The following is a 22,734-nucleotide window of genomic DNA, read 5'->3' as shown; positions in this document are numbered from 1 at the left end:
CCAGGGAAGGCACTATCACCCACAAACACACTGCGTCTGTTTCCAAAGGGACACTGGCTTGTGGCCCTGCTGGGCGGCCCACTCACGTGCATGCGCCAGGCTGAGGGCCCAGAGCCGGAGGTAGGACGCCGTGTTTGAAATGCAGCCCAGGCAGTACTCGATCGTGTGGATGGCCTGATGCACAAAGACGTCTCCAAAGTTGAACTGAAAGAGAGAATTTTTAATTCCATTTCATTAAGTACTTCCTACATGAACGTATCACAAGCGATACCCAGATGAATGAGGCCTGGGCTCTGCTGTTAAGACATTTCCAGTTGAACGAGGGGGAAATAAGTATTAATCTGCTTGCAGAAGAGAGACTGGTTGGCGTCGGGGAGGTGTCCCAGCAGGTGAGAGCTGTGCTGAGCCTGAAGGATGGGGAGAGAAAAAGCCAGATCATTCCTGGTAAAGAACATGACTCCAGGTAAGGAACAGACAGTGGTTGGGAACTGCATGAAGGCAAGTTTGGGAGAAAAACCATCCAGCTGAAACTGGGAGCTTGCTGAGGTGAGGGGAGACTCAGCTATGAATGCTGCTGGAAAGGCAAGCACATGCAGAATGGAGGTGACAACCGGTGTCATGAGAAAGCATAAAAAGTACCTTAATAGAAAGTGACGGGGGGATAAAGAAATAATGGGAGGAAGGTTAATCTGATAGCAAAATGGATCAGGGAAGGGATAGCCTAAAAGCAAAAAAGCCAACTTGTTGATTAGGTTAGTAATCCAGGTACAGAGGAAAAGAAACATCCATGCATCCATTCTTTTCCTTCATGCACTCTGATGTTATGGGGGAAAGAATTTGACTGGCACCACCCCTGCCCTCAAACAGCTCGCCATCCAGTAGGGAAAAGATGCAAACAGACAGACTGTCAGCGCACAACAGCACAGTGATCAAGAATACAGAGGTGCTGTGGGAACACAGAGGAGGGCCCCCCACCCAGCAGAGGTCAGGGTCATACAGGGCTCTGAGGGCCCTGAGTCCAAATAGATGAAAGAATGGCACTGACAGAAACAGATACATTGGAGAAAGGGAATGGCTGATCTGCGTGTTGCATTGCAGGCCATTCCAGCATCATCTCTCGGCACACAGCAGTAGAGGCAGAACAGGCTCAGAGGAAAAGCCTGGGCTGGAAATGGACACCTGGGACCACACCTGCGGGAGGAGTGGGCGTGGGAGCTAAGAGGACCGAGAAGACTGGCAAGGGGACATCATGAAAAGAAGAGCCTTGGGAAACATCTTAATTCAGAGATAAGAAATTAAAAAACAAAAAACAAAAAACGATGATGGAAATGAAAAGTCAAAAAATCAGGAGGAGTCAGCGGGCTGCAGTCCAGGACGTGGAGGCTGGAGGGATATGGGGGCTGGAAGAAATGGGGGCTGTGGTCCCGGGGAGTTGTAGTCGGATGCTATGGTGAAAAGACTAAATTCAATACCCTCCCGTTCATCAGTGAAAACAGTGAGGAGGGACTCACTGGGCGGAGGTGGAGAGAGTGAGTAGAGGAGTGTGTAGTGAAGGGTTAATCTCAGCCAAAGAGAAGTCTGGCTTCGTCCTGGCTCCCAAGAGGCAACCTCTAAACCCCTGGCATTTCCCAAGTGAAAGAAATGTCTGATACTTATGGTCCACCCCTGGGACCACACCTCATACTTCTTGCTAATGAAGTGACGATGGTGGGCACGTGACAGTTTACGAGGGAGCTGGCCTCGCCAGAAAGACCAACCAGGTGTTTTGAGATGAGGCTCTGAGCCACTTGCTATCACTCCAACCCGATCTCCAGGGAGGGGAGCGAGCTGGAGGTTGAGGGCAGCCACCTGGACTGCACTTGGATCAACCACATCTACATAGTGACATCACATAAAACACTGGACACCGAAGCTCAGGTGAGCTTCCTCAGTTGGCAATACCACACGCATGTTGTCAATGCTGGGAGAGTAATGCATCCCCGAGGACACAGAAGCTTTGCATTTGAAACCCTCCCAGGGCCACATGCTGCCTGTGTGCCTCGTCCTCCGGCTGGTTCTGATTTGCAGACCTTCACTGTAAAGTAGCAAAACTTTAATGGAAAGTATATAGCATTCTCTTGAGTTCTGTGAGCTGTCTGCAAATTACTGAACCCGAGGGAGTCTAAGAGGACCCCCAAACTTGTGGCTGGTGTCAGAAGTGCTGGGTAGACTTGGCGGTCTGGAGAACTGTGCCCTCAACCCGGAGCCTGGCTATCTCCTGGTGGGGAGAGACAGGAGAGGGGCCCTGGACGGGGAAGCAGAGCCAAGTCTAGATTTGCCTTGTGCCGGAGACCCATGCACGGCTGTGCTGGGGGAGGAAGCCGTCCAACGGAGCCTGAAGTTGCCCAGCCAAGGGCTACCAGTTCATGGAGGAAGTGACAGGTGCACACGGACTGGATATTTACTGAGGCCACGAGGAGCATGAATGGTTGTACTGGACAGGCTGGGACCTGATGAGTCAGAAGATGCATGGGTTGGATTCTAAAACATTCCAGCTAGTCTGACAACCCTAATAATGCCAGTTGCCACTAATAAGGGTTACTCTCAGGACCTGGAACCTTGTTAGGAAAATTTTCCACAATTCAGATTAATATTTCATTAATTCTAATTGGGTACCCATGAGTGCAAAAGAATACTTTTTAAAAAAGTAATTAAAACCACAAATGGAGCTACTTATAGTATCTCTCAGGCCTCACAGGATCCCTGTCCCCACCTCAGAACTGGAACAGAGCTCTGGTTAAAATCTCCGCAGCCTGGGGTTCAGGACTGTGGGTGACTCCAGTCGTGGATCAACAGCCCACTGCCTTATCTGGGAAAACATGGCACATTCCTGAGGGAGTAGCAGCTGCCCTGAGACAGAAAAGGGCAGGAGGGAGGAGAGATGAACACAATCTGTGAATTCATGTGAGAGGCAGACAAGGTTACAAAGATACGTGAACAATGTCCAGACAGGGCCAGGGTTGAGAGGGGAGGAGGGCTGGGAATAAATAACCCACTTCTTACTTCTATGCAAGGGACTAGATTTGGGCTCTGCTCTCACGGTTAGAGGGGCACTGATTGGAGGGGCACATGATAAATCTAGCAGACTCCCCAGGGCATGGTTCTGAGCCCAGGAGGCCTCCGTAGCATATATGTCACTAAATCGGAGGCTGACATTCACATATAGAGCAGCACCTGGCGAAATTATTAAAATGCTCCCTGATTGGTTGGTAAGTAGCTGTAAGCAGAGGTGCCCCCCTCCCCTGGGACCCCCTCAACTTCCCATGACTCAGGGGTTACAGGGCTGCCACCAGCAGGGTCCTCCCGACCCTCCCAGCTCTGCTGCCCGGGTCCATTCTGATGAGCTGGCGCCCACGTGCTGCTGGCTTTGTGAGCGTCACCCCTGACCAGGTCTTGCTTCTAGAACCTGCACAAACTGGAAGTCTTCACAGGGTGTCAGGTCCCACATACCTCTTCTTCATGGTCATCCTGAGCCCCATGGGCACCTGCAGAAGCCCGCTGACCAGAGCTCGTGGGCGGACCAGCGTGGCCACCTTCAAAGTCCTCGGTGGCATTGTCTTGGATCATGGTTGCCTGCAGCTGTCCGCAAACAAGAAAGTGAAACGCTGAATTCATCCTTGGAATTAGAATTACTAAAATTCTCTATAAAATAGAGGTTCTCATTAAACATCAGCTATGCACCGGATGCTGCTCTGCGCGCTCTCTAGTCTCTCACTAGCCTTCCTAACAGTCTTCTTATGGGAGTACAGTGATCACCCCCCTTTTGCAGAGAAATAAACTGCAGCCCAGGAAGGGCAAGAAACGAGCCCAGGATCACACAGCTGGTAGGGCTAGCCAGGGGCAGAGCGAAGATTCAAACCCAGGCAATCTGATCGACTGCTTTTCTCCATGGTGTTCCAGAACGTGCCGGATTAATCACAGTCTCTACAGGAAGCCAAAAGTCTTGCGACCTGAACAGCCAGATTTCTATAAGCAAACTAACTGGGAGAGATTAATGGGCTGGCCTGGCCCTGAGTGGTTCTGGGGAGGAGACACGTGGTCACCGGCTGTCTACGGGGCTTATGGTTAAAGGGCCGTATCACAGGTGGCTGTATCACTCAAGTGAAGGGGTTTCCTAACCACATTCTGCAGGGGTCCTGAGTTACAGGATTACAGAGAACCCTTAGTAGAGGGGACCTCTGTTCAAATCCCCTAAGGCCCATCAGAACAAATTTGTTTATAATCTGTATGTACTGAGCCTCCTTAAGGTTTCATAGGGGCAACTGGGAGAAAGCCAGATAACTCCATTACGGAATCATCTCTTGGAGGTCAGAGAAAGTGTTTCAAACTTGAAAAAGGACCAGCTAATCAGCCAACAGCCGTGCCTCCCAAGGGCCAAAAAGGCTGGCCTCCAAGCCATCTTCGGGAGCTCCGGTCACCCAAGGTCAGGAGGTATCATCGAAGATGGCAGACCATCAAAGCCCTCTACTTCCTTCCCCGTTGTACAAGTCACCCGTGGGTGCTTTTGCAGAGCAAAGAGCAAGACAGCCTATTGTTTGAGTGTCCTGGGACTCAGGTGAGCCAGCAGTAACCTATGGACAGGCTGAGTTCTAGGAAAGAGCGTTGCATCTATCTCTCCAAAAAGGTATTTGCCACCTTCCTTTGAAACACCTGGTCCACCTCACCCGTCATTTACCATCTTGGTTTCTCACCAATTAACCAAACAATAAACAAGTATTCTTTGCTCTGCCTTCCTATGTATTTAGATCCCACATTAATTATATTTCAGACACGCTTTGGATCTAGTCAAGGCTGGCAGGAAACACAGTGGGAGGAGAGGCAGGTGATTTAGAGAGGGCGCCATCTAGGGACGAAACTCCTGCACTCCAGCCTCGTCCCCTCTGGGTCTCTGACTCCATCAGCCAGGTCAATATCCAACAAAGAGTTTAGGGAAAAAAGGAGTTATCTGAAAACATCTACAACCATTTAAAACATATGCGATCTCAGCACAGTCGGCTTAATCTTCTGTACTGACAGAGGAAAGCGAGAGACTGATCACCTCAGCAGCGCGTGTGTGTCCTTTCTAGATTCTGGTGCTCCCTGGAAGCTTAATCTTCCCAAATCCTACCTGATCTCGGCTGATAGTAAACCCTTCTTCACTCCGAGTAAACCTGAGGCTCAGGAGAAGTTTAGGCAAAAGGAAGAAGAGGGCTGGAACTGGTGTTTGACATTAGGGGAAATGTCACAAATAAACAAGAACGGACTTAGTGGCTTTTTGTTGTTGTTCTGTGACTTTGTTTACTCCCTCTTCTGGCTCTCTCACACAATCTGTCACTTAATACAGTGAAAGCTCACAACTTGGGAATCCTGATGAAAACAACTTTCAATATTCATTAACCACTAAAACTGTAGTAGAAGACTCTTATTTTCAATAAGAAAATTAAATAAACAACCAAGGTCAGATTCTTAGAAGTCATGAACTACCCCAGACGCAGCACACACACCCCAAGCACAGGTGGCCACGCAGAAGATTAAAGGTGACCATTATGCTGGAAATAAGAAGACCCCGAGGAAAAGCCAGGCTCACAGAAGGAAACGCACCTGGAGTGGGTCAGATCCTCACCTCACCAGCATCCTTGGGGTCCTGGGAAACCCAGCATCGTCTCCAAACCCCTGACGTATATTTCCAAGAAACCCACATACCTACCCAGCGAGTGAGTTGAAATGAATGGCGCTTACCTGGGATTTCCGATGATTTGCTCTAAGAATAAATGGCTTAATCAGAAGCATCCATGGCACAGAAATCAAAGCCATAATAACAAAGAAACTTTGGACTTCTTGCTGTAAGAGCAAAATGGTAAGATCCTATCATCTCAAGGTGACTGCAGAGCACACTTCATATGACAAAATGAGAAACACGGATCATTTCAAAACACGGATCATTTTGGTTGCACTTTATTTGAGGAGGGCTAAAGCATTTCAATGAACCCATTCACCCTCCCATCATGGGACAGTCCCACTGCAGAGAGAGAACTGCCAGCCCTGCGGTGCCCGGGGGCCAGTCATGCCGGCACTGGAGATCCCTTTCTTTATTCCTTCCTCTCCAAGCGGCCCCGTCTCACACACCCGCGCTACAGGGAACCCGTCATTGGGCAGAAGTGCTCATGAGACATAACGTAAGGGCAACTTTATTTGTCACCTGTCCCTTTAACTCTGTTCCAGAGCAGGCTCAGGACATCACCTGTCACTCTGCAGTGACCAAAAGTCCTTGAGTCACTTGAAGTCACAAACATATCTCAATCAGTAATTTTATATTTCCAGTATTACTGAGCCCTCTTGCTCTCTCTTTCAAAAAAAAAAAAAAGCCCTCATAATCACCACCTGACTTGCACAGCCTTATTGTGGGCGAGTCACCCAACAGGTTCTAGGAGGCCTACGCTGAACTCTCCTTCACGGTCTCTCTCTCTCTTCATCACAATTCACTTTGGAGTGAGGAGTCTAGGGGCTTCATGCCTCATTGAAACCTGGGAGTCATGCCATTTTATCATCCTGTTCTAGATCTCCATCCACATCCTCACCCCCACCTCGTTGTCCTACCCTCCCGAGTCACTGGTTTTGAGGCATGACCCAGGGCTGCTACATTAAAAGAACCAGGAAGCATCAGAAGGCTTGGTCAGAGCTGTCAAAAAGGCATGGAAACTGGGTGCTTGGAATGAAAGGAAAATCGTTTCTTGAGCCCTCACATTTCTTTATCAACTCCGGCCAAGCTCCCAGGGAGACGGTGCATTGTTACCCCCATGGTAACAAGACTGACCTGGACGGCAGTGAGAAGGCCTTATCTGCTCCGTCTCCTACCCACCTCCACTCTGAACTGCTCACCAGATGGAGAGGGACCGCGGGAACACACACCGCACCTGCCAGGCCCAGATCCCCGCCCTCGGAGCTACCTCGTGCCGTCTGTCCATTTTTATACCACAGTTTCCCCTCACAACATACAAAGCAACCAGACATTCCTATTTATCTGTTGCTCTTCTTCTTTGACTAAAGCAGCCAGGGCAGTGGGGAGGGGGCTGTATTTATTAACTTACACTGGTCTCTTCCAGCTGCATGAAAGGAAAATGAGGTTATGGAAACTTCAAACTGTGTCAAGATAATTAATCTTCATACGAGGGTGTGGAAGCCAGCCAACTCCAATGTTTTTTAATGGAAAAAAGCAATGCTCAGTGCGCTCAGGGAGGGCTTTAGTCTTTATGAAAGGAATACTCGGTGAATCTGAGACGTGTTTGGGAAATCCAAGGAAATGATCATTTGGACTCCAGCATCGAGCAAACGAGCCTTCCAAACACATTCATTTAACGCCAAGAGTCTAGGGCTGGTTCATACCCCACTGGTGTAGAACAAGCAGGTGCCACCCCAGGAAGGCGGGATACAGGGGAGCGTTCAGAGCGCTGTCTTCTCTGATTATAATCTAAAACCATTCCTTGTTTTTCCTTCTTATTTGCTGCATCTCTAGGAGAACACAGTGAGGACTCAGACTCACAAGGACGTGCACAGCTGGAGGAAGAGCATGGCTTTAACCGGGACCCAGGACGAGCAATGGCTGGCAGGTGCCATGTGCATCGAAGGGCCGCCCCGTATTGGGAAACCAGCCCTAGGGTTGATCCAGAGGAATCAGAACCTAAATAAGTGGGGCCTCCTTTAGGGAAAACCTAACCCGAAAACCGCAGCATCAGGCACAGCTAGGAGAAGCCAGAGGAGAAGAACTATTTGCGTTATCAAAAATCCCTCTCCTGGGACATTTACGCTCTTTAAAAACTAAACACCAAGTTGATAATGAGGCTGAAAGAAACAGAAGAAGTCAGAATGGCGAGAATACCCCATTGCTGGTTGGTACTGCTGTCCATGGAAAAAAAGCCCAAAGAAAAAAGACGAAAAGCTCCCTCACTGGCCACGGAGGCTCATAGGAGAGTATGAATTGGGTTCCTTTTTCCAGAAACTCAGCACCCATGTGAACAGAGGGTCTCCTCTTCTTGGCTCTATTTCAATTTCCTCTCCTGTGAGAACCTTACCTAGAGTTTCCTTTTATTATAAAAGACAATTAAATTTTAAGGTGTTCTTTAGAGTGTTTACCGTCTTAAGCCACTCAGATTGAAGGATTATTTTTTTCTTGCTTCACAGATAAAAGGTACAAGCCAACTTTCAACCCCACAGCAGTAATCCCCCTCAGGTACCACCCAAATAGGAGCGGCTAAAGCGGGCAGTTTCTGGATGGTGGCTGCACCACCACACAGCACTAAGCACCTGGACAGTCATCGAGAAAGAACTTTCTGAAATGTGAAGAACCTAACACGTTGACTGGGTGCCGAGATGGCTGAGCCTCACAAACAATTACTCTCTGCCACACTCAAGAGCGGAGAGAGATTTAACAGAGTCAAGTGCACAAAAGAAGAAGAAAAAAAAAATACCTGATGTTCGTACAAGGGTGTGTTCGAAGAGTCGTAGTTAAACAGGAACATGTTGATGAAGTGGATGAGGATGCTCGGCGCCCGCCGGGACATGGAGACGTCAAAGTAGCACCATTTGAAAATAATCATGAAAACCAGGTATCCAAACAGACACAGGATAAAAATCATCTCAGGGATGAATTGCAGAATGATGTTGAGAGTGTTTCTGAAGAATCTGGGGATGGGAAGCGCACACACACATACAAGATAGAACACTGAGGCATATTGATAACTCACTATTCTCGCCAAAGTCCTAGCTGTTCCTTTCTTTGACCCTGCATCTGCTCCCCTGGCAAGCAGCAATCATGCACGGATGGAAAAGAAGAGAAAGAAAGGTGCTTTTGCACAAAGCATTCAGAGAGAACCAGGGTGTAGGGGGAGACGTCTGAGGACACGGTCGGGCCCACACAGACAGCTGGTGATCCAGCCACAGCTCCCCAGGCAGACCTAACTCTTATCAGCACAGCCCAAGGCACCACATACAGGAGGGTCGTCTGGCAGCTTCTCTCCAGTGATGGCCCACGGGCCAAACTGAGCCCATCGCCTATTTTTGTACAGCTTGCAAGTTTAAAATGGTTTTTGCATTTTGGAATAGTTGGGGGGGATTAAAAGAATAATATTTTATGTTACATGAAAATTATAGGAAATTCAAACTTCAGTTTTCATAAAGTTGTTTGTTTTGTTTTGTTTTGTTTTTTGAGAGTTATGTTTTATTCGGCAGGAGGACTCGAGCCGGGATGACAGCCTCTCAGATGGCTCTGAGGGACTGCTCCGAAGAGGTAGGGGAGGAGCTAGGATATATAGGACCTTTACAACAAAGACCAGGTAGTTGGAACAATAAAGGATTACTTGTTATCTAAAGAAAACCAGGCATCTCAAGTTAAAGAATTTAGTGCTTTTCTATGTATGGAGGAAGCAAACATTTGGCTCATTGAATCCATTCCTTTGACAAGCACCTAGCTATCTAGGGCCAGCATCCTGTCCTTTCTTATTCTGAGTCCCCTCAGAGGGCACACTGTGAGTGGCTGCAGAGGCTGGGCTGCAGGCTTGTCTTCACTGGGGAGTTTTCATAAAGTTTTATCGGAGCACAGTCACACTGGTTTGTTTGCACACTGTCTAAGGCAGCGTTCACGCTACAGCACCACAACCAAGGAGTCGGGACAGAGGTCATCTGGCCTGCAAAGCCTAAAACATTTACTATATTGGTCTTTACGGAGAAAGTTTGGCAACTCCTGCTCTGAGACATGGAGAGAGTTCCAGGTTAAGTTGGGGGCCCCCCAGTTAAAATGTCAGAAGGGGCCCCCATACCCTTTGTTAATTGTAAGTGTTACTGGGGGGAAGAGGAGATCCCATCATAAAGCAGGGTGACTGGAGACAGGTGAGGCCAGCCTGACACACGATGATGCCAGTCGCAGTCCAGCCCACAAAGTCCCTCCTGGTTTTATCCCCCACTGGATTCTCACAGCACTTTCAGGCAGGCAGCTGTACCAGGCACTGTCACTCGTTTACTCACTAAATAGTTCTTATTTTTCAATTAGAATCATATGTCTATTAGTTTTGCAGTTAGGGGGTCACCATATGGCCGGCTCTGGTCAATGAAATGGGAATGGAAGCGGTACATGTCACTTCCAGCAGAAGCGTAAGAGTCGAGTGTAACTGACCACACTCTCCTGCGGCGGCAACTGGCAGCTTCCAGACGGGGGCCGCCCATCAGCCCCGTCCCAGGGTGAGGAGGAGATGGGCAGCGCCCCCTGGTGGGCCCACAATGACATGAGTCACGGTCTTGAGCCACTGAGATTTGGGACATGTTTGCTATTCCGTAATAACCAGACCTATTCGGACTCCTCTCTGCCCATTCTAGAGAAGAAAACAATCTCAGAGATGTTAACCACCATGTCTATGATCACACAGCTAGAAAGAGTTAGAACCAGAAGCCTACTTGCAGATACAGAGAACAATCCAGGGGCTACCAGTGGGCAGGGAGGCAATATGGGGAGGGGGGAGGTACAAACTAGTGGGTGTGAGACGGGCTACAAGGATGTATTGTACCACACGGGGAATATAGTTAACATTCTGTAATAACTGTAAACGGAATGTAACCTTTCTAAAGTATATAAAAATTAAAAATTTAAAAAGAAAAAAGAAGAATTAGAACCAGGAGGCAAACTTCTGACTGCATCATTTCTGGGGCACTACGCCGACCTCCTGGCAGGTGGGGGTTCAGCAATCCCTACAAGCCACCGTGTCTACAGAAGGGGTCTCCAGATAGGCATGTTTGAGGCCGTCCTCAAACACCTACAATTTAGCGCAAATATGTAAGTTTGAGAAGCTTTCCACAGAGAGATCTTCACAGAAAGAAAAGAAGAGATGGGAGAACGTTAATAGCCAAAGGAGTGAGGCAGAGGCTGCTCCAGTAGGAAATAACTACACCAAATGGAATTCAGAATCTGAGGGCACCCTGGCCAAAAAGCACTTATGTCCCCATTTGCCCACTGCAGGGAGCTAGCTAAGGGAGCTGGCTACACCACCAGCCCTCGCAGGCTGAGGGGACACGAAGCACTGTGGGCTTGTAGCCTCTTTCTGAACCCTTGAACCCTTGAGTATTTCTAAGGTGAAAGTGCACCCACCTCAGAGAGACTCAGCTCAAAAAAACAGAGGTGCCGTTTCTGGCAAACCAGCTTGTCCTAGCTCAAGTCAGGGACATAGGAAGGCAGTCCCGGAAGGAAGGAAACATGCACAGAGGGACTTATGACTGAACTGTGGCTCTGTCGCCGCTCACCATCCACGTGGTCAGACCAACAGGCAGGAAGTTCATCATGAAACTTACATGTGATTGAAAAGGCTGAGAATAACGCCAAAAACCATCTGGACAATTCCCAGGATCACCGACATCTTCATCTTATAGGAGTTCAAAAATGTCAATTTGTTTGAAGCCAGGTTCCAAATCTGGAAGGGAAACGTGCAAGAACCACATGAGATCAGAGTCTAGAAGTTCTCCCGGAGTTGGGAGTTAGAGCACAATTTCCCCTGAGTGAGTCACCCCCAGAACCACATTTTCAACTTTTTGTCCAGTTCAAACTGTGCATTTTAGGCTCAGAAAAGAAAATGGACCAAACTCCTTATAAATGCAACTTTACTGACAAACATGTTAGAACTAATAGTGCCATCAGTAAAGCATCAAGTAGCTGGAAGAAAAATAATCTGACATGATTTTTCCTCTGTTCTAAGTGAGAAGATATTCCGAAACGTTATGGCGAAATCTCAAACTTACCTGGGTTCCCTTATTACTCATGTAGATGTCTGGCCCATGAATTTAGCCAATCCCTTCGTGATAATACCACCTTTACTCTGAATTTCTGTAGTGCTTCATATTACAAAGCACTTCCCCAGGCCCTTCTCAAGAAGCCACTTCTGTAGCCAGCGTTTATTGGCACTCTGGGGGAAGACAGGGCCCCTGCCTCCTACACGGTCTGTGTTTTAAACAGAGCTGCCAGGCGTGCACAGAGAGGGACGCGTGCGCCCTGCTCACTCAAGACAGACACACCGAGCAAGCACTCAGAGTGGCGGGGGGCTGGTCAGGGTCTCACCCTGGTTAAGGGCCCCAGCCACTAACTTTCTTCTTCCCCACAGAAATCTCAGACGCCCACCCACATGCAAACGACTCAAGTCCTTGCTGCTACCTCTGACCCCTCCAGAACATCAAGCATAAGCTAGACTCATTTGGAGGATTTGCTACACTGTTTCTCAGGAGTCACAAAGGCATGGGGTCTTCTTATCTTTCCTCCTCGACTACTTCCTCCTCCAAACTCCTTTGCTTCTGCTCAAGGGTCAACATCCATCTAGCGCAGCCTCAGCGGATGGTCTCCCTCCCCCTCCCCCATGCACACGAGGCAGGAACCACATCTCACTGATTCTGTCTTGACGATGTCCTGAGCGGCTGCCAGCTGAACAATCGCTAAGGGGGCTGCTGGGAAGATGGGCAAAGGAATTCCAGTAACAGGTGCCCCGACATCAGAGGCACCTCCACTACCCTCTCCACCTGCTTTGGCATCGAAGCTGCACCAAGCTTGCCCTCCGCCCTCTGCTTTTCCCTCTGCCCGCCTGGTTGGCCAGTCCCTATGGGATCACACTACACAGTGAGGGCAGAGTTACCAGTGCACCGTAGACAAAGCTTAGACAAACTAAACATGTTCATGGATAAGTGCCAGGCACATACTAAGCTCTGTAAGTGCATGTATCTCATTTAATTCTAACAAAAACCCTATGAGATAGATACAAACATTCCCATTTTACAGATAAAGGGATTTATCATAATCTCAGGGAGATTGTTACTTACACACCCAGGAGAAATAACACAATAGCAAGTGGAGTGTTACTCTGTTCATGCACCACAGTCTGTTCTGGGTGTTTTACCTATAAAATTCATTTATTTTTCTGAGCAACTTTATGAGGGCTGTTATTATACCCATTTTATAGATGAGGAAAACAGAGACACAGAGATGTTACCTTGCTCAAAACTCACAAAGCAAGGAAATAGAAATGCCAAGATTTAACCACAGGCTGTCTGATTCTAAGCCTGGGCTTTTAACTATTGCATAATGTTCATTGATTATAAAGTATTTACAAACACCTTGAGAAAGCCCCCTCACCTCTGCTGCCCAAATATTTTGTGATTTGATTCACAAATAGATGCTCAACACAGTTAACAAATGCAGCTATAGAAATTTACATGACGTAAAAATCAAACCCTTCGTGCATATGTATTAAGTGCTAATATAGGCACAGAAATGTTCTGTGAATGAGGTTATCTCTGGGGAATCAGACTGCAGGAACACGAAAGGTAGGAAAGACTACTCTTTCTTTTCTTTTTTTATAATTTTCTCATTACATGGATTTTTGATCATACATATATTATCATTTTATAATAAAAAGACCAGAAATTTTCAAAAATCTAAATGTTACTAAGAAAAAATTAATTATTTTCAATACCCTGCTTTCCCTTTCACCCTCGCATCTTCCCTTTCTTTTCTAACTAGTGGGCAGATGACAAAATGGCATGCAGAGCAGAAGCGAGACCACTCAGTTCTCAAATGTGAAATGCATTTTCCTCCCTTTGTGAGGAGCAGCACCGGGAAGACAGGGTTTGCGGGTGCATTAGATGTGGGCTGTGAAAGGAAGAGACAGGACAGGAGGAGCAATGAGACTCAAAGCAGAGGAAGGTCAACCAGACCCTGAAACCACCCCCTCCTCTACTCCCCAGCTGCCTGCTTGCTAATCATGAAATTCCTTGGACCAAAGATACAGTCTTCCCTCCCAGTCTACACAAATAATAACTTGCATTTATTCTTAGCACTTTGCAGCTGCCAAATCAGCTTTCAAGGACTCTACCTCTTTTGATAAAACTTAGAATGCAAGTGCCCCTGGGTGGCAGGCATAAACCAATCCTGGGTGATGCTGTTTTTATAAGGGGGGGGGGCAGACAGTGGGAGGACCCAGAAAAACTGAAGAGGAGATGACCCACAAGATAGGAGGGACCAGAGGACCAATTTTATGGCCAGTACTATTACTCTTAACTGTCAGCAATTAAAACTGTGGTCCCACGTTCTCTTCCAACAAAAAGAGCGCAGAGAAAAGGTTTATGGACTGCATTCTGCCAAGTTCAGTTCTAGACGCCTGTGCCCATTTGGAGCACAAGGCCGCCACCTGGTGGTGATATGCACTGGGCCCTCGTGTGTGTTGCTTTGCAAGGAAAGGCCTGTGCGTCTTCTCAAAATCCCTTTATATCTGAAGGCCGTGCAAGGAAGCACCTTGGTTTTGCTTGGCTCAAATCCAATTGAGGTAGATATTAACAAACAAAAGGTAACAATTTTTTTTAAATCTTGTATCAATTCCATGCAGTAAACAAAAACAAATACAAAAGCAAATCCATACTTTCCTAGGAAAAAGGAAAAGTTAATCACTGCAAGAAAATGCCAAAGCTGGGAACTTGGTTAGGATGCTAAATTGAACAGAACAGAATGTTGGCCACTAATATGCATACTTTGCAGGCAACCAAGGGCCTTTTAAAGATGCAATTGTTAACCATCAGGGGTATAATTGAGGAGAGACAGATGTTTGGGAATTGCATGGAAAATGACCCAGGGGCTGGGTAAAGGGTGCAGGTAGGACTTTTACTTGAATCCAGTGCAGAAATCTCTAGGATACGTTATTCTATCTCAACACAAGTTTGTGGATTTGACAGGTTCTGGTCAAAACATTTTACATAACAAATATTTAATCTCAGAAGACATTAATTACCGGATCAATCCCAAAAGGGTATGGATTTCCAGAGTACACTCCCGGAATGGCTGGGTCCAGCTGTAAATACGGGTTTGTTCCCACTACCTTCATACTACAGAGGGAGGAAGGAAAAACAAAAACAAAACCAGTGATCAATCAGAAGTAGGACAGACACAACATTGTAAAATGATTATAAATCAATAAAAAATGTTAAAAAAAAAAAAAGAAGTAGGACAAAGACTATGGTGCCATCAGTCATGAACTTGCAAACCAGCCAAAGCCCAGCTGGTGGTGCAACTCACCAACTGGTTCATTCAATTATTCCACGAATGGGTACTAAATACCTACTATGCGCCAAGCATCGTCCTAGGTGCTGAGGCTACAGAAATTACCACCTGGCCCCCAAGGAGTTCTTACTTTCTCAAGGGCTTTCAGCCTGATGACGTATAGTAAAGAAAAAGTTACAAACATCAGAAAACAGGCAAGGAGCAGAAGAGATGGGAGCATAGAGGAAATAAAACCCAGCCCTGTGACCAGCCTGGGAAGTCTCCACTGGGAGAAGGAAAGCCCATCCCTGAGGAGTGAACCGACCTTCACACACACACAGGCCCCTGAAACGCAGCCCCTGAAAGCTGTAGTCCATTGACTGTCTTTAAATCTGTGTCCCGTTCTCGCCCAGAAGCACAAGTGTCAATGGGCAGGAGTTTTTTATCATTTCTAACCTAAAGGAGTTGAGAATATTAGGGCTTAATTTTCTTTTTTTTTTTTTTCAAGAGCACACATTTGTGGAGGAGCCCAAGAATGAGTATTTGAAAGCATGAAGAACAGAATGTTGGCCGCTTTGACAGGCTGCCTAGAAACACACTCCCTTCCTCCTACAGCTGAGATGCTGGGGGTATCTGGTAGCTCGGGGGTCCAGGGGGATCAGGAACCCCAGCCGTGCTGGCTGGGCCCTCCATGACCATGGAAACAGCTGGCCCTGACTGGCCATCCCAGACACAGGCCCCTGTCCTAACAGCACGCCTCCGTGCAAATGGTTGGGTTTAATTAGCAGAGATGTGTTTGTGTGTCGACAGAGGAAAAAGAGGGAACTGGCCTGGTGCCCACAGCCGAGCTGCGGCCTCTGCTGTTGAACATAAACACTTCGCAGAACAACATCAGTGAAGGCCACCCGGGGGCCCTGATGGATCAAGATAAAAATAAGGCCGTTCCACGATCATATCTGATACCAAAAGGTGGGCATTTCAAAATAAGGACGTCGTCCAAAGTACAAAAATCACCAAACATTCCCTGATGGTCTCAGCAGCCAAACCCCCGAAGCCCTTCTAACACCCGTCCCCAGGGGGCGCCGTCTCCCTCTCTGAGTCAATAAAGCCAACCTCGGCGATCACACACGTTTCTGGTGGTCTGTGGCACCAGAATGTTATGAGAGGGTCTCAAGTCCCCTGCCGGGGAAAGCCGGCCCAAGACCTAGCCTGTGGCCGGCGACCACAATCAGCCCGCTCTGCCCTTCGCCTCTGAGGGGCGCCTCAGCTTTCCTTTGCCTCCTTGCTGGGGAGGGGCTGCTTCAGACGCTCCAGGCTTGGGCGTGAGGCTGAGCAGCTCTCACACTGGGCTGGGCCTCCGACGGCCTGGAGTTGGGGCGGAGGTCATCGTGTGTGCCCCAAAGACCAGCAATCCGGGCAAAGGGGAGGGGATAGCTCGGTGGTAGAGTGTCTGCTTAGCACATGTGAGGTCCTGGCTTCAACCCCCAGTACTTCCAATTAAAAAAAAAAGAAACAAAAATAAATAAATCTAATTATCCCCCCTCCAAAGAAGAAATTTTAAAAAAAATTTTTCTAAAGACTAATATTGCAGCCCCGCTTGCAGAGTGACAGCAAGTGGCAGACTCAGGCTTCCTGTCACATTCGGCGCAGAGGACAGTCATGTAAACAGTCTGATGAAGTTATGCTGATTTAACATGTTTCAGATTCCACCCCTATGCTTATGAGCTTAAATCTGAAGAGCAGAACTAAGCCATTGGTCTTGAAAATCTAGGAAAGTTTCGTCCTTCCAGGCATCTCTTCAATTAGGATAGGAATTACAAAGAAAAACCAAAACAAAGAAAACCCCACAGGTATCCCCGCCTATAATTGTAATTCTGGAAAATGTTTTCTCCTTCATGTTTATTTACTTATTCATTGTTTAACATTCCTGTTCTCTGCCAAGGGAACTGGCCCCAGCAGAGGGACTGAAAGGCAATGCATGGAGCCTCCGTGACACCCCTACCTGCACTGTTAAGGTCCCTCCGAGCCCCACCGGGCACCAAGCCGGCAAACGCACTTGGGAACACGCCACGCCAAAAGGAGCCCTGCACTGCATCTTTCCTAGCTGAGAAACCCTAGGACGAGACAGATTGTGTATTGTCTCCCCCACTGATGACGCCGAGTGCAGATCTGGGTAAGCAGGTGAAACCCCTAAAGTATCTTAGAAAAGTGTAAATCCTCCCAGGCTCGAGAGAGAAAAGATGGGAGGCAAGGCTGCAGATATGCCCACACATCTCTGCCTTCACTCTCCTCCAGTGCCCTCCTGTCACACTTTCAGCTGGAAGTTCCAGAATGAGACAGAGAAGCCCGACGTTGACTGGAGGAAGCTGGGCGGGCGGACGGAAGGGAACCCAAGAAGTAGCCGAAACTGCTGTGGCTTTCTCGGGTGTGCGACACAGACAGCCCAACATCCCTCAAGATCACAGGGGTCAGCATTTCCACGTGCTTCCCTTCAAAGTCCCCTCTCCTCCACTACCCTTCTCTCTCCCCACAATTCATCACCCTGACCCACCTCTCAAACTCAAGAATCTTCCTCCCCACAAACACCTCCATTCCTGAAGCTCTGTTTCCGTTCTGATGACTGTGTGTGTGATGGACGGCACCCTGGCTGCGGGACGCCTGTGGGAGGTGTGGTTTGTGGGGACGTGGAGAGCGTCCACGTCTCTCTTCCATGCAGCCCAGACCTCTCCTCACCAGCCATCCCTCCTACCCCCGCCTTTCTCACTCAGTCAACCACAAATACAGGGAACCAGCATCGCAGAACTCACCGTCCCCTCCTTTGCTTTTAACATTGAATCAATCTGCTCAGGAAACCAATCATTCATATAGTTCAACACCTGCATCAGCCTTTTGTAAACCAACCCTTCTCTCCCAAGTGCCTAGGTGCATAATTCCACTCTTCCTCAACTCCCTGCCAAGCAGGATATGTTTCAAATGCCACCTTCTTCTCCCGGAAGCCTTGCTCCCAGGGCTGCTCCTCTGATGCCCAGTTTATAGCTGCCCCACCGCTGTTTCCACACCAGTGCCTGGCATGGGGGATGCTCCCCATGACTCACACTTAATTGAGCTGAAGTTTTAAGAACTATTTCCATGCGTTACAGTTACCAGCACAGTTACTGAGGAAGTGGCCTAAGGTCTCACACTCAATGGATGAAACCAAATTGTTTGTTGAGGGGGTGGGTGCACCTCTGAGCAGAGCCAGGTGTAGAATCCCCCGGCCAGGAAGACCGTCACTGCGGCCATCGGATGGCCAGTGAGCGACCCGTCCCTGTCCGGACTTACTTCCATGTGCCATTTCTGAACATGGGCTGGACGCTCCAAGAGGAGCCGAAGATGCTGAGAGACTTGGAGAAGCAGTCGTTGTAGATCAAGCCCGTGTAGATGGAGAAGATGCCCATGAGGAGGATGAGATAGCGTCCGTGGAAGAAGGTGTTCCAGATCTGGCCTCGGGGAGACAGAGGACGACTGTCAGTGGGCTCTAAGCCCAGCCCCAGGGGCATGGGAGTTACAGGGTGTCTCCAGCCCCACTGGCACAGCCCCAGTGCGGCACATGGGCATCCTGCACAGAGGGGCCACGGCGGGGAGCAGACGTCAGAGTGATCCCAATAGAAAGGGCACACACATCGTGAGCTTACACGGGTGACTCAGTACAGTCTTCAACTGGTAGTTGTTACTGTGGAAACAAAACCTTATAAGCCTCCTATTCTTTAATCCAGCCTTGGTTAGAAAATGTAACTGAAGGAGAAGCTGGGGCTTCACCTGTGAAGGAAGGGACTTGAAAGTGGGCGGCTTCTGTTTCTCACGTGCTTCCAGGGCATAAGAACGGAGCTGCCTCAGGCAGGGGGCGGGTTGGGGTATAGCTCAGTGGTAGAGTGCATGCACCGCATGCCCGAGGTCCCAGGTTTAATCCCCAGTACCTCCACTAAAAAAATAATAATAGCAAGTTTTTAAAAGTAAAATGAGGGGGGAAAAAATGGAGCTGCCTCATATGCTGCTAAGTTTTATGGCAAGTTAAATCTGCACTCATTGTGGGTCTCATTGGAACACCAAGCCTCTGTCTAAGCACATCCACTGAGAGCAAAATGCTTTCTGTAATACTGGGTGACGCGTATCGACCATTCTCAGAAAGGCTAAAGGATAAGTTTGAGACTTCAAATATTTATTATAGGAAAGCACATCTGATCAAGTGCTTGTCATGGAAAACTATATTGGCCAGTTTGTCCTCCCACTAACCTTGCTTTTGACTGACTTGCTATGACATGAGCAAACTAGCTCGAGTTAAGTCAACTTAATTTCAAGGTTGCAGATAATTCTTAAAATCACGAACATAGATAAAAGCATGTTTCCCGTTTATGAAATGTGTGACCATGGACATAAAGTGATGCTGACTGATTAATCTGGAAACAATGCAGACTTGAATTGTCTCACCCTTCACAACACTGTGAAGGGTCTTCACGGAGAATGTGGAAACCTTGAGAAGTCACGATATTCAGAATTTCTCGGTGTTTCCTAAAAACGCTGATCGTGGGCTGATTGTAAGAGAAAGGCTCAAATATGAAAGAATATCTGTGATATTTTGAGTGAAAAAAAGGAGGTTACAAACTAATATGAAGTATTTGATCCCAATTTTTGAAAATTACATCCCTGTGTATAAGGACAGAAAAAAAATTATGATTTTTCTCTAGTAGTTAGATGATTGTACTTCCCCAATTTTTATAATGAATGCATATTGCCTTTATAATCAAAGAAAAAAATCAATGTTAGGAAAATAAAAGTAAACGAAAAGATCAATGCCTCGTCAAGCAATGTACAAAAAACAAAGATGCTGAAAGGAACTGCACCAAACCATCTAAAGGATTATCTTTGGCCAGGAGTTTTTATGTTGAATTTTGGTCCTTTTCATTCTCTGTCTTTCCCTTACTTTTTAGAACAACATGTTATTTCCGTGGTGAAAACAACATACACATTTTTACTGTTCCACTTAGAACCTCCAAGAACCAAAGCGAGACATTTGATGGACACTCACCTCGTTCTTCGTCTTCTGGGAGAGCAAGCGTCTCTCATTAAGGACCATCCAAAGGGCTGCCAGCAGCATCACGATTCCGTGACCACAGTCTCCAAACATCACGGCGAACAGGAAGGGGAAAGTGATGATGGTATAGGGAGCTGGAGAGGCAAGACCCACAACAGACTGAGTCCTCCCACGGTCCCAGCCTGGGACCCACATCAAAGATTTCTCTGTCACACTCCACAATCTCCAAGGTGGTTCCTGTGTCTTTCTGAGCCTGTCTTCCCTCACCATCCCCACCCCTGCTGCCCGCTTAGCTCCTACAAACATTAGCTCATCAGTGAATAAGCAGTATTATTCCCCACTTCACAGATGTGCTGAGTTTTGGGGTGACTAAGTGACTTTCCCCAAGATCATAAAGTTTAATGGGATTTAAAACCGGTTTTCTGTCTCTTAAGTGCTTTCTATACTATTTCTGCCAGCACCATTTACCTGCTTCTCCACCATTCACACGCACCTCATGCCTCTAGCAGTTACCCCGGGCCCCTCAAACGGAGGTGGCCGCTGCTGTACGGGTCACAAATTAGACTGGGACTCAGGCTGGAGAGAAGCGGCACCATGAATTGCTTGGCTAAAGGGCATCTGGTCAACGCCTTTTTTTAACTAACAAGACTCAGTAACACAGCTTACGTCAGGAAGAATCCAGTCTTCCCACTCCAAGTCCTGTGTGTGCCCCTCTCTCGCACACAACTACGGGACTGTGAAAATGCCTACGATGACCCTACAGATTGAATCGATAAGGACACAAGAGCTGAATCTGACTGCCTGATAAATCTACAGTTTAAGGGAAAACATGTGAAATCTTGACCAAGAGCACATCTTTCACTAATCACCATTTACACAAGACAACACAGGTATTAGGAAACCGAATAAGATTTTAGGAATGTCACCGTTCAAAGCAGTTAACTGCCTGGGCCACCTCGGGGATAAATCTTACCAAGCTGTGCAACATCAGACCCCTTTACCTGGGTTCATCTCCCGGTAACAGCCGACGCCATACGCATCGACAATATTCTGGAAGCCAGCTGTGAATTTATTGGTCCTGTTAAATGTGGGAGGAGCTGTTTTAGACTGCACTGCTGTCATGATGGGGACCATGGAGGAGCCACTCAGTTCCTGCAGAAAGAGCATACGAGAAACATGTAAGGAACGCACACAGCCTTGGGCTGGGTGTCGGCACATGGATCCCAGCCCAGCTCCTGCCATCACTTACTGGGGGAACTTGGGATGATTTCTTGACCTCTCTGAGACTCAAGACTCATCTGTAAAGTTAGTACGTATCTAATTTATCTTACAGGAGAGTCGTCAAGAAAGTAGAGTTCCTCCTGATCCTCTGGCAATTTCTATTCTCCCGCTCCTGCAAACGTATATGCTACGCCCAGTTCTGAGCCCTCTTCTCTTCTCTTCTCTTTTTCTTTCTTTCTTTCTCTCTTTTTCTTTCTTCCTTTTTCTTTCTTTCTTCCTTCCTTCCTTCCTTTCTTTCTTTCTTTCTTTCTTTCTCTTTCTTTTTCTTTCTTTCTTTTTCTTTCTTCCTTCCTTCCCTTTCCTTTCTTCCCACTAACTCTCACGAATTCATTCACTTTCCTAATGTTGTTCCTATTTTCCAAACAGCCCTGACCCTCGCCCAAATTTTAATTCTTTCTTAACTGCCTGCCTATGCTTTCTAATGCACATGTCTCAGCAACCCCACAAAATCCAGGAACCTTAGACTAAACTCATCAACTTGTCCCAAAGCCAGGCCCTCCCTTGACCTCTCTGCTCCTTGAGCAATCTCCAGTCTCCAGGTGCCTGAAACTTTGGAATCATCACATCTGTCCCTTCTCTTGCTTCAGTCCATCACCAAATCTTGCTAATCGTCCCCTTCAAATCCCTTCTCATCTAGCCTCAGAGCCACCGGCCTGGCCCCAAGCCTCACCATCGGACTCCAGTCTCTTCCCCTTCCATTTAGTGTATACCCCAGACTGCGTAATCCTTCTTGTAATAAAACAAAACAAACAAAAAACACTACTTTACTCAATTTCCCTCCTACTCAAAAATCTTCAAAGGCTTCCTATTATCTAAAGGATGAAATCAAAACTCTTTAGTTTTATAATCAAGCTTCTTTACAACAGGATGTAAATCCTCTAATTACACCTTCACCCTCACTAGTTCTCCACGGAAATCAGCCAACTCCACACTAGCCTTCTCCCTTCTTCACTTACCCAAGTATTAACAATTTTCCAGCTCACCCCCTGGGAACCTTCTGGTCACTCCGAACTCCAACAGCACTTACAAACTGCACACTCAGTGGGACTTAGCACCAACTAAATGAGTGCCCATTTGATCCTCCTAACAACTCAATGAGACAGCATCACCACAAACCTCACTTTACAGATGAGGTAACTAAGGCACAGAGAGATTAAGTAACTTCCCCAAGGTCACACAGCAAGTGGAGGAGACCCACCCTCTATTTTTATATACCTTTTCGTATGTGTGATCATGATCTCCTTGAGGGCAAGGACTTCCTCCTTTTTAATCACACCCTCCAGCAGCTGACATAATGCCTGGCAGAGAGGATTTT

The 22,734-nt window shown here is 47.5% G+C and overlaps 1 protein-coding gene across 4 annotated transcripts in view; it reads right to left on the bottom strand.

Moving 5' to 3' along the window:
- The window catches only part of ATP6V0A4 (ATPase H+ transporting V0 subunit a4), a 59,265-nt gene that overhangs the window by 3,340 nt on the left and 33,191 nt on the right, over positions 1 to 22,734 (bottom strand). For all 4 annotated transcript variants that reach the window (XM_072964369.1, XM_072964368.1, XM_072964367.1 and 1 more), the window contains exons 11-19: positions 21,140 to 21,290; positions 20,133 to 20,272; positions 18,389 to 18,546; positions 14,820 to 14,913; positions 11,350 to 11,468; positions 8,484 to 8,697; positions 5,758 to 5,859; positions 3,490 to 3,618; positions 87 to 204 (exon numbers count right to left, since the gene is read on the bottom strand). In XM_072964369.1, coding sequence (XP_072820470.1) covers positions 87 to 204; positions 3,490 to 3,618; positions 5,758 to 5,859; positions 8,484 to 8,697; positions 11,350 to 11,468; positions 14,820 to 14,913; positions 18,389 to 18,546; positions 20,133 to 20,272; positions 21,140 to 21,290 — 1,225 coding nt within the window. The remainder of the gene's footprint in view (positions 1 to 86; positions 205 to 3,489; positions 3,619 to 5,757; positions 5,860 to 8,483; positions 8,698 to 11,349; positions 11,469 to 14,819; positions 14,914 to 18,388; positions 18,547 to 20,132; positions 20,273 to 21,139; positions 21,291 to 22,734) is intronic.

This window comes from Vicugna pacos, chromosome 7 (genome assembly GCF_048564905.1).
Source record: "Vicugna pacos chromosome 7, VicPac4, whole genome shotgun sequence".
NCBI classification, from domain to species: Eukaryota; Metazoa; Chordata; class Mammalia; order Artiodactyla; family Camelidae; genus Vicugna; species Vicugna pacos.
This window is presented reverse-complemented; position numbering and strand designations above follow the sequence as displayed.